This window comes from Oryzias latipes, chromosome 11 (assembly GCF_002234675.1).
Source record: "Oryzias latipes chromosome 11, ASM223467v1".
In the NCBI taxonomy this organism is placed as follows: Eukaryota; Metazoa; Chordata; class Actinopteri; order Beloniformes; family Adrianichthyidae; genus Oryzias; species Oryzias latipes.
This window is the reverse complement of record NC_019869.2, coordinates 27873709-27891757: the sequence shown is the minus strand read 5'-3', so window position 1 is coordinate 27891757 and position 18049 is coordinate 27873709. Positions and strand designations below refer to the sequence as shown.

General features: G+C 42.2%; 1 protein-coding gene across 3 annotated transcripts in view; it reads right to left on the bottom strand.

The window, feature by feature from the left end:
- The window catches only part of papd7 (poly(A) RNA polymerase D7, non-canonical), a 41155-nt gene extending 23331 nt beyond the window's left edge, over positions 1–17824 (bottom strand). For all 3 annotated transcript variants that reach the window (XR_002874203.1, XM_023960302.1, XM_023960303.1), the window contains exon 1: positions 16483–17824. Coding sequence is in view for 2 of the 3 variants with exons in the window: in XM_023960302.1 (XP_023816070.1) it covers positions 16483–17204 (722 nt within the window). In the remaining variant the exon portion in view is untranslated. The remainder of the gene's footprint in view (positions 1–16482) is intronic.
- Positions 17825–18049: the final 225 nt, after the last annotated feature.

Sequence of the window (18049 nt, the reverse complement as noted above, 5' to 3'; positions counted from 1 at the left end):
CTTCGATTTGTTAGATACTTTAAGCTGCTGTAAGATTGTTTTAGCACATTTAAGCTAACCATTTATTGCAATTTTTGCAGGTTTTGCGAAATACATATTGCACAGCTTGATATCGCGATAACAATAAATTTGCAATTTATTGTGCAGGCCTAGATTTGTGGCGGTGTGGGATTTTTGATCACCGTGGCCGTCTTGCAAACCCCCAACACAAACGCACGCAGCTTGTAATGGAAATTAATACAATGGAAATTCCTCCAGAAGCCCTTGAGATTTGAACACAGGACTCGCAGAAAAAGTAAATTATTAGCAAAGATGTTTGTGTTTATAATAGTTTAAATCCCGCACCATATGCAGAACTTTAAAAAAAAAAAAGAGGATTGTGCAGTGATGCGCGGTGATGAGGTTATCGTCAACACCCCTATGCAGGCCTAATAGATTGTAAATGATAAATACTCTTATAGCGCTTTTCTACCTTTACAGTAACAGTCCCATTCACCCACTATTGGCGGCTCCGCTGCCAAACACTGGCGACAACCTCCCATAGGAAAAAAGGTAGAGTTTAGTGTCATGCCCAAACACACTTAGACGTATGGGCGGGCAAGGCGGGAATTAAACCTGCAATCTTCTGATCAGAGGTCACACCGGACCAGGTTGCCCTGCAGATCCATAGATACAGATCAGATTTGCATTGGAAATCACACTGGACCCATGGACAGCCTTTTAAACTGTATTTTAGACATTAAAATGTGGATGGGAGAGAACTTTTTGCAGCTCAACCAGGACACGAAGCCTGAAGTCTTGGTAATCGGTTCTGAAGCTGAGAGAGATAGGGTCCAATTTTATCTGTCAACCATTTCTATGACTACACGTGACACAGTAAGGAAGCTCGGTGTGATTTTAGTTGCAGATCTTAGCTTTGACCAACATGTGAATCAACCAACTAAATCTGCATTTTACCATCCAGGGCCCCAGACTGCGACCAAATGGTCGCATTTTGCGACCAAAATTTGAGAGTGTGCGACTGAATTTTACATCCATTCGCACATGTGCGACCAGTAAATTTGCCTCCCCCACCCTTTCTATTTTTTTACACATTAAACATGGAAGGGGCACGTCAATGATCAATGAAATAATGAGACGCCAGCGCACACGCACACAGGCAGACACACACACTCGCGCACATACTCATTAAACGCGAGCACACACTCGCGTGATACCTGTGTGTGAGGCGGCCACTGCGTGTGAGAAGAATAGGGAAAGCCACTGTAAATGGCTAAAATGCGTGGAGGGGGAGGGGCCTAGAGATAATCGATCGCGCGTAAACATCTGTGGGAAGGAAACAGAGACAAATATCATCACAACCTGATGTGCGTCTGAGCTATGAGCAAGCAAACTATTGATTCGTTCTTCCGACCTGCGGCTGGTGTACCAGTGCCAGAGTCTACAGCAGGGGTCTCAAACTTGCGGCCCGCGGGCTATTTGCGGCCCCCAAGATGATATTTTGCGGCCCCCGCCTTAATGTGAAATTTTAATATTACTGCGGCCCGCCAGCTTGTATGAATGACACTTTTACATTGTCGTGCGCGGAGCTGACCAACCAATCACAGTGGGGTAAATGACTCTTGGGGGCGTGACAATGACAGGGCTTGAAAGCAGGAAACCCCCACATTAAGGAGTTCCTTACTTTCCTTTTTAGAACGTATTTATTCGCTCGAAATTTTTTAAATACATGCAGTTTGTGCTGAACTTTTCTCTGGGTCACACAGACCCGGAGGAAGGTTAAGTTTTAGTTTAGGTTACGGCGGTGCATCAAACGGTTTCTGCACGTCTGTTACGGCAGCACACCACTCCGCGGGAGTCGGGTCAGCTGAGGAGAATACATGTCCAACACCTACATGCGTGACAGCTAACGGGGCTTGAACTTTAAACACGCTCGAGCAAAAACAACATTAGTTTTAGACACACTGAAAATACGTGGGGAAAATGCAACGATAGACGTGCTTGAGATGAACCGGCACCTCGCCTGGATCGTTGGGGAGACCAGAAAGGGGGGGCTGTGAGATGAATCTACAGCAAGACTGAAGGAGAACAGGAAATTGGAGTTGTCCTTAACATTCAATTTAGTTTTAATGTTCCTCTCCCCCTTAGTGTGATCTGTGTTATTATATATTTTATGATTATTTTAATGTCTTGTCATGTATGTAGCCTATTTTTAATCAATTGGTATTTTAAATTATTTTAATTAATCACTCAACTACAAAAAACCTTCAGGACACATGTCCCATAATGCATTGTTTTGTAGTCTGTAGGGCAGATTTCAGTCAGTTCAGTTTCCAGCTGTGTCCGGGTAGGTTTGCCCCTTGCTCCCACCCCTTTCTCGCGATATTTTTGTGATGATTGACAGGTGATGTTGGAGCAAAAACAAAAATATATGTCACACACCAGGTGATCTGCGCAGCGTTGAGTTCACCTGGGTGATCTCAAACACGCTTATTGTGCATCTTGGCTGCACCTATTTGGTGTCACAAAGATAATTTTCCATCTGTTTTTTTTACTATTTGTACTGTCATGACAGTGATGCTGCTGTCATTTTGCCTTGTTGCATCTTCAAAAGTGCAGAATAAAATGTGACACTGAATTAGAAACAGCACATTGTAATTTCTGCATCTATTATTAAAGTATTTACCGTAAATTCCGGACTACAAAGCGCACCCGATTACAAGCCGCACCCACCCATTTTCACATGTTTAATTAGTTTTATACATACACAAGCCGCGTCAGAGTACAAGCCGCGCATGTGTTAGGCGATATTGTCATCCTGACAGATCACGGCCAGCATCCCAGAGTGAGTGTAGTTCATTAGCACATTGTGGGTGGTGCCAGTTTTGCCTCTGGGTCACGTATTTGAGTGTATCGACATCTGTCAAACAGCATGGAGCTATATTCTGTTCACAAGTCCCTCAGTTATGGTGTTTTTATTTCATTTTTTTTTTTACTTATTGACAATCTAGGTATCACACATAAAATTACAAACAGTAACCATATAATCAACATTACATCCCTCAGTTATAATGAGGAAATTTACATCCGCGATTCCACATTTCCCATGAGTCTTAGGGGCTAAAGGCGGGGCCAACGCCCGGCTCGCCATTCTGTTGTACGTGTTTAAGAATTAGCAAGTATCAGCAGTGCATGGAGGGGTGAACGGGTACAGCTCTCCTTCCGCTTGTGTCGCGGCAGCGTTATGGGAGTAACAGGACTGGTTAGAAAACACAACGGTAAAATAAAGCAGCGGCGACTGAAAAGCGCGCGCCTCAGTGCGGCGCGTGCGGCAGAATTCAGAAGCCTCTGCGCTCCGCTCCCGCCCCGCGCGCTCCTTGTCTCCCCTTCCTATCTACTCCGACACCTCTGGCCAGGGCGGCTTCAAGGAGGAGCACTTCGTCCCCGTTGCGCCGGTGGATGGAGCAAATCGTTTCTGTGCAAAGCAATCGGACTTAATACTGTACGTTTAGTGTATGAGGGGCGGGTGCGTTGTTACGTGTGGGAGCCTTCAGACTGCCATCGGCCCCGCAGCTCAATCAGCAGGAGAAGCTGTCTCCAGCTCACACGGAGGCTGTGAGTTTTTCAAAGCAAAATTCCGCTTTTACGGTTTCCTTAGAAACCGTAAATGGAGTGTAAATTCACTCCATGCGCTGTTCTCTCCGTCACGCAGCAAACCGGCTTTTCCAAACCCGTTGGTGACGGTGGACTTTTTTACGCTGCTTTTAACGATTGCTTTTAACTTGAAAGCTTCATCATAATGTAGCGGCGATCACGTGCACGTTGGGTCTAATGGCCCCAAAGGATTCTGGGATGCGGCCGGGCATGCGTGTTTCGTTTTGTTGAACCATGACTGAAGTGTCTAAGACCTGAAGTCAAGGCCATGCTGTTTGGCTGCTAAGAGGTGTGTTGAATGAAAATACCTCGTGCTTGGTGTTAGATAGAGAATTCAAACTATTCACTGAGGTCGAAAGTACGTACATGGCGGCCGCTAATTAAATCCATAAATTAGCCGCGTCACTGAATAAGCCGCAGGGCTGTAAGCGCAGGAAAAAGTAGCGGCTTGTAGTCCGGAAATTACGGTATTAGTAATACATTGGAAATTAATAGATTTGGTTAGCATGTTGATTTACGGTATGCGCCCCTAAATTTTCTGGTTGTGCCCCTAAAATTTCCAGTTGGGGGCCACAGTGCTCCCAGGGAAAAAAGTTCGTCTGGAGCCCTGCCATCTAAGGAATATCACCCGAGTGAAACTCTTTCTCTTTTAGAGCCAGTGCTGAAATATTAATCCATGCTTTTATTACATCAAGATTAGATTACTGTAATGCCCTCCTTTCTGGTGTCAAGAAAACCACTATCAATCGCCTGCAGCTAGTCCAGAACTCTGCTGCACGCCTTTTAACGAGAACTAGGAAGAGGGAGCACATTACACCGATCTTAAAATCTCTGCACTGGCTCCCTGTCAGCTTCAGGGTTGATTTTAAAATTCTTTTAATAGTTTTTAAGAGTGTCCATGCTCTTAGTCCTTCTTTAATATCAGACTTGCTTTTAACGTATGAACCTCCTAGAGTCCTTAGGTCCTCAGGTGCAGGCCTGCTGAAAGTCCCCAGGGTCAGGACAAAGAACCACGGCGATGCCTCGTCTGTGGAACAGTCTACCTGAGGATGTGGAGGTTTTTAAAAAGAAATTAAAGACACACCTTTTTAAATTAGCTTTTAATTAGATTTTATGTCTTTTTATTTTTTATGATGTTTTATTACATCCTTTTAGCATTTTACTTGTTTAATCTACTATTTTTACTCTTTTATTTTATGATATTTTATCACATATATATTTATTCTTCATTCTTTTTACGTTTTATGATGTTTTATCACATCATTTTATTTGATTAATCTAGAATTTTTATTCTAGTATTTTATGACATTTTATCATATACATATCTTTTTAATCTAGAATTTTACTTGTATACTTTTTATGATATCTTAACACATTTATTTTATTTCAAATTCGACTGTTTACGAGTGTTTTCTCCCCCTCGGCTGGGGTGTTTGGGTCTATACTGACACCCCTGCCAATAGGAGGACAGGGCGGACGGCGCCTTCTGATTTCTCTTTATTTTATTGATATATTTTCCACTGGTGTTTGTCTTTGTGTATTTTATTGTGCGGGGCTAATTTAATGTATTTTATTTTATCTTATTGCATTTGTTTTTGTTTTTATGTACAGCACATTGAGCTGTATTTCTTGTCATGAAAGGTGCTATATAAATAAAATTAATTGGAATTTGGAAATTTGAATTTAACCGTTGATTTCTTCTCCAGAAAAAATTCCACAAACCCATTACTTAAAAAAATGATTTCAATTAGCTACTTATTGTATTGTACTGCAATGCCAGATTGTCACAAATAATAGACAAATAATGTTCCTCTCTAACAAATCAATTAGCCAAAGAACCAGTTTAATGAACACACAGAATATTCATAGTTACTGCAGGTTTTCAAATAAAATCTCAAATGATGCAATAAACCTTTGCTTCTACTGCAACTTTACTGAAATAAACTGTGACCTTCAAAGACCTTCCTCTGTGTTTAAGTCATCACCAACAGTCTTGCCAGCTTCTGACACTTTCAGAAACCTTCATTTATCCATTCACCTATTATTTTTTTTATTTGACTTATTTTATGACATATATATGATATGATGTGGCATTTTGACTATTGTAATTTTTACAACCGTTTAGCCTACATACCATTGCTTATTTTATTTCAAATGTTTTTGCTGTATTTTGCTGGCATTTCTTTTCACTTTTTTATTTTTCCCTAACTCCAGTTCTCCCTTATGAGGATCTCTTATTTGTAAGTCTATCGGCTTGATCTGGAGAGTTGCTGGGGCCCCGCCCTATAGCCCAACAGTTGAGGAGTGTACCCATTGCTGTCCTGGTCTAGGTGAGCGCTGTGCAAATGCGCCCTGTGATTGGGCCTGGCCATGGAGTCAATGAATCCTCATAATGGAAAAGTCATACCAGATGTTTCTGTTATAGCTGCTGTTTTCTAGCTTTAGTTTCTAGTTCTATTAATGCCATAAAACTATTATATAGTTCTAGATAATATGAAAGATTAAGGGTCTTGTTAGTGGAACGGAGTACCATTAGCTGGAGGGTTGGGACCAAGATGGTTCCATAAGAGGAAAACTTTTAAAAAGTTCATCTAGATATAATTTTTTTAAAGCTAAAGATATTTCACCAAATATTCAACAGGTTTATAAAGTTGATTAACTTTTTTACTCCTCTGTCATTCTTCATTCGTTTTTCACTGCAGAGCTGCCAGGTGTAAACTGTATTACGGGGCGGGGGGGCCGTGGTGCAGCGGTAGGGCGATCGACCCATGATCATAAGATTGCAGGTTCGATTCCCGCCTTGCACGCCCATGAGTCGAAGTGTCCTTGGGCAAGACACTGAACCCCACCTTGCCTCTGGTGGTAGGCAGGCGCCTGTGTTTGGCAGCGGAGCCGCCATCAGTGTATGAATGTGTGTGTGAATGTGTGTGTGACTGGGTGAATGGGTCTGTGACTGTAAAGCGCTTTGTCCTTGTAGGAAGAAAGGCGCTATACAAGTATACGCCATTTACCCATTTACCATTTATTACGTCACCCACAATCATTTCAGCATCAGTTGTGACTGCATTTGTCAAAGACCTACGGCGCCCTATATGGTCAAAGGTTTTGAAAACCATGACGCAACCACTTAAAACCGAAAGCTAAAATAATGGTGTTGAAACTCAAAATAAAAACAAAAGTGAAATGAAAAGATTCAAGCAAGTCCAATATAACCTTGATTATTTTCATTTTCACATTTTCTGGTTTAAAAGTTTCAGAACTTACATTTTCACTTTCAGGTTTTTTCAGGTTCAAAATAGAAATCTTCAGTTTTTTTCTTTTGGCCCCTTTCTGGCAGGTGGGAGCAGGACTTCTTTTAGGATGCACATACAGTGAAGTCAATAAGTATTTGATCACCCTGTGATTTAGCAAGTTCTCCCACTTAGAAAACATGGAGGGGTCTAAAATTTTCATCATAGGTGAAGAAACATTCAGAAATCACGTAGTACAATTTTTTAAACAATTTATTTGTATATTACTGTGACAAATAAGTATTTGATCACTTGATAATCAGATTGACCAGCTAAGACCTGCTTTTCTGCTTTTAAATAGTCCAACTCCACTCTGCTCATGATTCTAAATTAGTGGCACCTGTTTGAGGTGGTTAGCCTGCATAAAGGCACCTGTGCCCCCCCCCCCCCCCCCCCCAATCAGTCAGAAGTCTTACTACCAACATGGGCAAAACCAAAGAGCTGTCAAAAGACACAAGAGACAAATTTGTAGACCTACATAAAGCTGGAAGTGGCTACAGGGCAATTACCAAGCAGCTTGGTGAGAAAAAAATAACTGTTGGAGCAATTGTCAGAAAATGGAAGAGGCTAATGATGACTGTCAATGTCCCTCGGACTGGGGCCCCTCGCAAGATCTCACCTGGTGGGGTATCGATGATTCTAAGGAAGGTGAAGCATCAGCCCAGGACTACATGGGAGGAGCTGGTCAATGACCTGAAGAGAGCTGGGACCACCGTTTCCAAGGCTACTATAAGTAAAACATTAAAACGTCATGGTTTAAAATCATGGATCGCACGGAAGGTTCCCCTGCTGAAGTCAGCCCATGTCAAGGCCCGTCTGAAGTTTGCCAATGACCATCTTGATGATCCAGAGGAGTCATGGGAGAAAGTCTTGTGGTCAGATGAGACCAAAATAGAACTTTTTGGTCTCAACTCCATTCACCGTGTTTGGAGGAGGAAGAAGGAGGAGCATCATCCCAAGAACACCATACCTACAGTGAAGAACAGGGGGGTGGAAGCATCATGCTCTGGGGGTGTTTTTCTGCCCAGGGGACAGGACTGTATTAAGGAGAGGATGAACGGGGCTCTGTATTGTGAGATATTGGGCAAAAACCTCCTTACCTCAGAGCGTTGAAGATGGGTCGTGGCTGGGTCTTTCAGAATGACAATGACCCGAAGCACACAGCCAAGAAAACCAAGGAGTGGCTCCGTAAGAAGCATATCAAAGTTCTGGAGTGGCCTAGCCAGTCTCCAGACCTAAATCCAATATAGAATCTTTGGAGGGAGCAGAAACTCTGTGTTGCTCAGCGACAGCCCCGAACCCTGACAGATCTAGAGAAGATCTGTATGGAGGAATGGGCCAAAATCCCTGCTGCAGTGTGTAGAAACCAAGTGAAGAACTACAGGAACCCTTTGACCTCTGGAATTATTAACAAAGGCTTCTGTACCAAATATTAAAGTTGTTTAACTCAAGTGATCAAATACTTATTTGTCACAGTAATGTACAAATAATTTGTTATAAAAAGATCGTACAATGTGATTTCTGAATGTTTCTTCAGATTCTGTCTCTCACTGTGGAAATGCACCTATGATGAACATTTTAGACCCCTCCATGTTTTCTAAGAGGGAGAACTTGCTAAATTACAGGGTGATCAAACACTTATTGACCTCACTGTGTGTGCTCTGTTAGAAGCAGCAGTGCAGTCATAGTTGAACAGGAGGGACGGAAACCATGCTGGCAATGACTAAGTCGTAGGGCTGGGCGATATGGCCTAAAAGTAAAATCTGTATTATTATTTTTTAAATGGATTTCCAATCCCCCTCCACACACACACTTAAGGAAAGCAATAAGTACACATGGCAGACAACTTAAAGCAAATTTTGCTTTATTTAATCAAACGCAAGACAAATGTAACCCCCATTTCTGGGATGAATAATAAATAAATGAACACACTCTTGGAATCAAAGTTAAGTATAAGATATTTCTTCTTCTCACTCCCTTTTGACTTATGTTGTTTATATAATTTGTTTTATATAATTTTTGTCCAAAATAATGAGGTTACTTACTTACATAAAGTCCCAGCTGTGTTTAAGTCACACTTTGTAGTCTAGACTAAAAGGAGACAAACATTCACCTTGAGAGTAGCACCATTTTCTAAAGGATAAACAATACAGCACATATCTGGGGTCTAAGGTTTGAATTAAATTCAGAAACCCCGTCTTCTCCACAGAGAAGACGATGAAGCAGCAGGAGTCGCGGTCAAGAAGAATAACTCCTTCATTGACTTTTAATGCAAGTCTTTTGACATTTCACATCATCAATGAAGTGTTTTACTTTCTATCCCAAATGTGTCGTTTTCTTTAGCACAGCAGCAAAACCCTGTGCTGAATTTGCTATGGTGTCAATTCAGCACCTAATGTATTGCACATCAAAACCGTAAAACCGCAAAAAAAACCAAAGCTACGAATCATAATTCATAAATTGAGAACCAAATCCCACAATTTGTAACCAGCAAAAGATATAACCCAAAACACAATCATATTTCTCAGCTGCCGATTTTTTTTCTCACTATTCTGAAATCGTCATTTTCAACTTAACTGCTGCTGGCAATTACAATAAACTCTATTCTATTCTATCCAGACCAGGAGCAATGTGTAGTTCAGCACATTACCCAAGGACATTTTGACACATGAGCAGCCAAAGCGGGAACTAAACTGCTCTCCCTCTGCATCCCAGCCGGAACACAAATCTCTTCTCTTCAGTGCCGAATCGTCTAAAAGACATCAACAATGTGCATTTTTTTTATCTTATGTTCTCCCCGTGTATGCATGGGTTTTCTCCGGGATCTCCGGCTTCCTCCCACCGTCCAAAAACATGCTTCATAGGTTGATTGGCAACTCTAAATTGTCCATAGGTGTGAATGTGAGAGCGAATGGATGTGTGATTGAGGATATTTTACCCTGCGACAGACTGGCGACCAGTCCAGGGCATCCCTTGCCTACGCCCAAGTGGCCGGGATAGGCTCCGGCAACCCCGTGACCCCGAAAGGGAATAAACGGTAAAGAAGATGAATGAATGAATGATACCTCCGTTTCTGTGGAGACTTTGCACCGTAAACCGTGAATCATCCTAGAGTACTCAGCTAGGTGTCTCTCATACTTCCCTACACAGCTATCTTGTTTTCATAATCTTGTAATAATGTATTGAGTTTTTATGTGTATTTTGTCCATTTTTTATATGTTTTACATGTAAAACATCCTGTTTTATCCCGCATATGTTCATTTAAGCCAGCAACATTTTTATAAAGCCTGTTTCTCATTGTACTTTGCAGAGTAATTCGATTGCAAAAATAAGTGGCATCCCCCAAGCCCTTACAGCCTATCTTAATGAAGACCCTGCCAAGCTAGTGTATAAGTATAAAGGAAGTTATTTTATGCCTTTTTTTTTGTACATGAACAGCACTTTTATACTAATACACTTACTGTAGAGATGGTATTATGGTAACCTGTTACGACCCCTGGTAGTTGTCTGCTTGTCTCGTGTGTGCATGTGTGTATGCATATGTGTTCTCAGCTCCTGTAGAAGTCCAGCTTCTGCACAGCTGCTGACTCCGCCCCTCTGCAGAGCTGATTGAGGCTGCTACTTATCGCCTGGCTTGGAGGGAAGCTTAAAAGCTCCGAGGATCCCCTGCTCCAGGGGCGGCTGCATTCCTGAGTGGGAATTCGTTCTTCAGCCTGCCCCTGCTGTCTGCCTGGCCTTAGCTTGTGAAGCTTCTGGTTTCCCCCTTAGTTTGATTCTGGTTTTGTCCTTTTGTTACATTTACTCTTGTGGTCTTTTGTTTGCATTTTGAGTAATTTGGCACCTTGCTTTAAAGCCTGAGAATTTAAGTTATCCCATTGTTTATTGTACCTTTAGTGTTGAGTTGATTATATCTCTTTTAGTCCCCTATGACTGTTATTTGTCACTGAATAAACGGCTGTGTGGCCAACTTTAACCCCGCCCGGTTATCATAATTTTCTTTATGTTACACATTTCTCCCTCCTCTCTGAAGAGGGACGTAACATAACCTGAGATTTGGAACATGGTCAAAGCTCTCTTGGCTTTTCAATGCATGTACAAGTATTCATTTTGTAGCTGAATCAGTTACGGTGAGTTGTACCCAGCTCAGTGGTCTTGTGGTAGAGTGTCCACCCTGTAACTGGAAGGTCGTGAGTTCAAATCCAGGCTGAGTCATACCAAAGACTCTAAAATGGGACCCAATGCGTCCCTGCTAGACTAAGCCCAGAGCGCTTCTGTGTCTGCGGCCGACCGCTTCCCCAGGGGAAGCAATGCGGAGAACAAACAATGTTCCAGCTAGAACTTTAAATGTATGTTTTATGAGCTATGTGTATTTAGTTGATACTGTACGATTATGGAATTTTTCTGTTCCATCAGATTCTGAATTTTATCAATCTTTTAATATTCATTCTGAAATTTCAAAGCTTTGAATTTTCTTTCTGATTTTTTTCCAAAATATTGTTTTTATCTTTAATATTTCAGTGTTTTTTTTTAAATTTCAAGAAAGGTGACATGTTTTTGTGACCAGTAAAACTATGTAAATGAGGAGAGAATCAGGAGATATAAAGCAATTTCTGCTACCATATTGGGCTCCAATAGAACATAGCAAACGCTGACGTTACGTTGGTGTCACGATGTGATTGGCTGGATATCAAGGTGTTCTCAGAGTGATTAGTTGTTTTGGTGAGACAGCCGTGTCACTGGGACGAAGGTGCATTTTTAACCTCCGAATTTGTTTCATCGAATTTGTGGACCATCGAAATTTTGAGTCTCGAAATTAAAAACACTGAAATATTAAAGATAGAAAATACAATTTCAGGGCGTAAAATTTTTCTGTTTTTAAATTCAAAGGTTTAAAAAAAAAATCAGAAAGAAAATTCAAAGCTTTAAAAATTCATAAAGAATATTAAAAGATTGAAAAAAAAATCAGAATCTGATGGAATTAAAAACTTCCTCATACGATTTGTTGTTTTAAAAACATTTTATTAAAGCATACTTTTCACTGTTTGTATGTTTTTTAGAGCGAGAACCCTGACGAAACAGGTGCAGATCTGGAACAGATCATGATGGGAATCTATGTGATCAAACATCCGGTGGAGATGCTGCTCAGTAACCAGAGGACATGGGGATCAACGTTGAAGGTGTTGCAGTCCTACATGAACTCAAAGATGCTCATGCACCACCGTTTGGCCTCGTGCACGACCTTAACCTGAGCTACCCTCCTGACCCAGGGCTCCAGACTGCGACCATTTGGTCGCATTTTGCGACCAAAATTTGAGAGTGTGTGATTGAATTTTACATCCAGTCGCACCAGTAAATTTGCCTCCCCCACCCTCCATATTTTTTTATACATTAAACGTGGAAGGGGCACGTCAATGATCAATGAAATAATGAGACGCCAGCGCACACGCACGCAGGCAGACACACACACTCGCGCACACACTCATGAAATGCGAGCACACACTTGCGTGATGCCCGTCTGTGAGGCGGCCACTGCGTGTGAGAAGCATAGGGAAAGCCACTGTAAGTGGCTAAAATGCGTGGAGGGGGAGGGGCCTAGAGATAATTGAGCGCGTGTAAACATCTGTGGGAAGGAAACGGAGACAAAAATCATCACAACCTGATATGTGCGTCTGAGCTATGAGTAAGTTCGCTCGTAATTTTCTACATACATGCAGTCCATGCTGAACTTTTCTCTGGGTCACACAGACCCGGAGGAAGGTTAAGTTTAGGTTACGGTGGCGCATCGATTTCGGCACGTCTGTTACGGCAGCACACCGCTCCGCGGGAGTCGGGTCAGCTGAGGAGAATAAATGTCCCACACCTACATGCGTGACAGCTAACGGGGCTTGAACTTTAAACACGCTCGAGCAAAAACAACATTAATTTTAGACACACTGAAAAATGCAACGATAGACGTGCTTGACATGAACCGGCACCTCGCCTGGATCGTTGGGGAGACCGGGGGGGGGGGGATGAAGGCGAATCTGCAGCAAGACTGAAGGAGGACAGGAAATTGGAGTTGTCCTTAACATTCAATTTAGTTTTAATGTTCCTCTCCCCCTTAGTGTGATCTGTGTTATTATATATTTTATGATTATTTTAATGTTTTGTAATGTATTTTTATTGAATTGGTATTTTAAATTATTTTAATTAATCACTAAACTACAAAAGGGAGCCAGTTTAGCTCGGGCTGGTTTGCGGCGCCTTCCATCCGTGAAACCTGGGTTCGACTCCGGGCTGCTCCCTGTTCCCTTCTCTACCTCTGCCGGTTCCAAGCCCGGTTTGAGAAGGTTGCGTCAGGAAGGGCATCCGGCGTAAAACATTGCCAAATTTACCATGCGACTTGTTCGCTGTGGCGACCCCTGATGGGAGAAGCCGAAAGTGGAAGAAGAAGAATCACTAAACTACAAAAACCCATCAGGACACATGTCCCATAATGCATTGTTTTGTAGTCTGTAGGGCAGCTTTCAGTCAGTTCAGGGCTAAATTTCCAGCTGTGTCCGGGTAGGTTTGCCCCTTGCTCCCATCCCTTTCTCGCGATATTTTTGTGATGATTGACAGGTGATGTTGGAGCAAAATCAAAAATATATGTCTCACACCAGGTGATCTGCGCAGCGTTGAGTTCACCTGGGTGATCTCAAACACGCTTATTGTGCATCTTGGCTGCACCTATTTGGTGTCACAAAGATAATTTTCCATCTGTTTTTTTTACTATTTGTACTGTCATGACAGCGATGCTGCTGTCAGTTTACCTTCTTGTTGCATCTTCAAAAGTGCAGAATAAAATGTGACACTGAATTAGAAACAGCACATTGTAATTTCTGCATCTATTATTAAAGTATTTATTAGTAATACAGTGGAAATTAGTAGATTTGGTTAGCATGTTGATTTAAGGTATGCGCCCCTAAATTTTCTGGTTGTGCCACTAAAATTTTCAGTTAGGGGCCACAGTGCTCCTAGTGAAAAAAGTTAGTCTGGAGCCCTGTGACCCCAACTACACTTTTGAATATATTCAAAAGGTCCTCATGGAGCTGGAGTCACGTCAGCTTATAACTACAGTCCAGATGTTGAAGAACCAGCTGCTGGACAAATGTCCTACACACAGTGTTTGTTGCCCGGGACATTGGTCATTGTGGCTGGAGATTTTGGCATTTTCCTAAAACCTTTTATGTTGCTTTCGGCCAATTGGCTGTACCTGTTAACTACTTTATATACAGTTTTTTATGGAAAAGCCTGTTTTGATGATGTTGTGGTCAAACTCTAGATGGTGCTGTTAAGAATAATTTTGTTGCTGTTACCCCATTGGTCATTGTGCATGAACATTGGGGCATTTTCTGGCATGACCAGTTAACTGTTTTGTAAACTATTTTTTAAGGAAAAGACAATTTTGCTTGTTGGCAATCTAAATAAAAGGGATATTATGACTAATTTTGTCCATTTTCTTTTCTCCCTTCCATCTTACAAGCTTTATAAATATACTGGTAGGTATTTTTTTTAGGAAAAAGTAAAGTCAATAAAGTTCAACTTGACTGCACTGCTGAGTTATTCTTACTCAATAACATTGTATAGCCTTAATGTATATTCATTATATTGGCTGTAACACAAGTTTAATGTGAATGTTGTATATAAAAACAAAGCAATCCATCTAAGTAGCACCAACTTAAAGCGCTGTACATAACTGAAATGAGTAAATTGGAAGTAAACGATTGTATTAATACCTACTTGACAGACTTACGTGGAACCACTTGACATAACATCTTTAAGTAAAGCGAACAGCTTTTTTTAGTGTATGGCACAATTTTAATTTTTAAAACAAGTATTCCACTTTCAATAAAAGCAAAATATGTATATATTTCAGGTAAGAGTTCCTATCTTTTCTTAAAAAACGTAATATCATAAAAACGTTATCATAAACATGGATACAAAGTAGTTTTAAATAGAAGCAGGATCATTGTAGTGCTCATTGTAATCTTCATCATCATGCGTTTGTGGCTTTTACTGTCGCAATAGGCATAACAGACACGCATGCGCACCCACACTTTCAAAAGTTCCCCGTTACCAGCAAGTGAGACTAGTAAAAGTACACGACGCTGAAGTTGGCTTCCGATTCACAGCTTCCGATTCGCGAGGGCACTAAAGAAACATTCCGCTGCAGTTTTCGCACTAAGAATACCCTAAAACCGGGTCCTGTTCAAAAACCGCTGGACCTGGACTGCTCAAACCTGGATTAAATTATGCATTAGATACTAAAGAACACATTAAACACGGTTTCTGATTTGTGAAACCTTCCTCTGATTTGTGAAAATCTGAAATAGATTGATTTTTAATCGCATTTTACGCACTAAGTCCACTTCAGGCCGGGTCCTGTTCAAACACCGCTGTGGGAAATAGTATCATTTCATCGAATTTTATGCAATTTAAGGATAATGGGGACAAGGGAAGGACAACTTTAAGGAAAACACCATAACAGGAACTTTAAAGTAAATCAGAAAACAAACCAAGAAATATTGCACAAAAAAACAAAACTTAAGTCAGGGGTACATGCTAACCATGACCATAACTATCTGTCCAATCTGACATCTGTTTCCCAGTTTCTTTCGTATGTTGAGATTTTGAGACTCAGTGCGTAAAATGCTATAAAAATCAACCTATTTCACATTTTCACAAATCAGAGGAAGGTTTCACAAATCAGAAAGTGTTTATTGTGTTCATTGCTATCTTAATTATAATTTAATCCTGGTTTGAGCAGTCCAGGTCCTGAGGTTTTGGAACAGGACCTAGTCTAAGGTGGACTCTGGGCGTAAAATGCGATAAACATCAATCTATTTCAGATTTTCACAAATCAGAGGAAGGTTTCACAAATCAGAAACTATATTTAATGTGTTCTTTAGTATCTAATGTATAATTTAATCCAGGTTTGAGCAGTCCAGGTCCTGAGGTTTTGGAACAGGACCTAGTCTAAGGTGGACTCTGGGCGTAAAATGCGATAAACATCAATCTATTTCAGATTTTCACAAATCAGAGGAAGGTTTCACAAATCAGAAACTATATTTAATGTGTTCTTTAGTATCTAATGTATAATTTAATCCAGGTTTGAGCAGTCCAGGTCCAGCGGTTTTTGAACAGGACCCGGTTTTGGGTGATCTAATGCGAAAAATGCAGCGGAATGTTTCTTTAGTGCCTTCGCGAATCGGACGCTGTGAATCGGAAGCCAACTTCAGCGTCGTTAAAAGTACTTAAATTAAACAATAGGTTTAACCTCGATTGGAAATAATAGTGTAAATTCCATCGCAGGGTTTTGTCCCATGTGCCGAAAATTCTCATTTCTGTGCACGGACTGACCTCACTTCCTGTCTGTTCTAGCGACTCCAGACAAACTACTCCGTTCTCTAGGAGCATAAGCGGTAAGTGCGCGGTTATTTCAGACACACGTGTTGTAATGATGCTCTGCAACAGCACAGGGAAACGCCGCGCGCACGCGCAGCAAGTGGATACTGACCCACGGATCCCGGCACTGTACGTCATCGTCTTCCATGGGGTCATGGTGCTGGCGTGGCCCCCGTGAGTGCAGATGGACAGCAGGTAGGTCATGCCGTAGGTGCTGGCCTTGTTGTCGCTTTTCCTGCGGCCTGGGTGCTGGCTGTGAGGGGGGGGACCCCGAAGACGCCTCGCGCAGACCTGCTGTGGATGTAACGTTTGATGCTCCTGTGGGAGGTGGTGCAGGTTCCCGTTACTTTCCACGCCGTCGTTTAAACCGAAAAGCATATTGGCGCCTCCGACGTTTTGATTCAAGTTTCCAGACACGTTTGCACCGATAGTCCTCTCGGGTAAACAGCTGGAAGCGAACACATCCGTCCCGGACTCCTGGGAAGACGACGAAGAGACGGAACCCGCCTTCTGGAGCACAGTGTTCTCCTCAGCTGGATGATCGGAGGTCCGCGTGGAGGAGTCCTTACAGGAGGCATTAATGCCGTTGGTGAAGCCGTGATGGCCGCCGCTCCGGCCGGCTGTAGCAGCACCGTCGCCGCTGCTCTTGCTCGGTGCACCGTTCTTCTCGGCGGCCGCCGCAGCGTAGTTCACGCACTGGTTGTGGTTTTGGTTGTGGAACTGCACCGGAGCGGAGAGCGTCCGGCCTCCCTGAGAGGTCTCCCACACGTACATCCATAAGGTGTTCGCAGGTCCTTTCTGTTCGGGCTGAATCCAAGCCACCCTCGGATCCATTCAACTCGTCTCTCCAGTAACCCCCCCTAACAAATACCTGGCGCTAGCGTTCCCGTCGTTGTTTACCGGACCTTAAACAGCCGTCACGCACACTGACAAGACTTACAAGAAGCGACGAATGTCACGACTAACTGCTTTAGGAGCATCGATATAGCAGCTCCTACAAACCGCTAGCTGTGGAAGTGTTAGCTGTTCCTACGGGAATTCAATATGGCGTTTTCTCTTCAAATCTCTGCGCCTGCGCCCTCCTGGCGCTGTCTGAGGGGATAGCCGCCGCGCCCCCTGCTGACTGCCCCCGTACATTGCACCTCAGGGCTGTTAAGAAAAAGCACACAATGTACGTTTGAGTTTTCACTCCCGGTTTATGAACAAACAGAATACAAGACTCCGTATGGACTGTAAATAGTAAAAAAAAAAAAGAAAACACCTCTTGAGCATAGCTAACACACTCTTCTACTGTCAAGTTCATAGGTTTCCTTCACTTGCGGGAATGACGCGGGTAAGTGGGTTAACGCGGGATCCCCCATTTGTCCGCAGCTGCGCAGACTATGCTGCACTAGTGGCGCGAGACAGGTTTCATCTCTTTGGAGCAGGCGGTTTGGGAGCTATTAAAAATATTGACCAGATTTCATATGCAAACCTGTGGAATTTTAATATAAAAATTAATATAGAATTTTTGTATGGTGTATGCTGGAGCCATAATTTGGCATATATTTGCAATCATAAGGTTACATGGTTTGAAAGCTATTTTAAAAAAAAAACAGAGTCTTTAATTCAAACAAATTTTCTTATAAGATATTGATATCTATCATTGCAAAAATAAATACGATTATTTAAACACAACA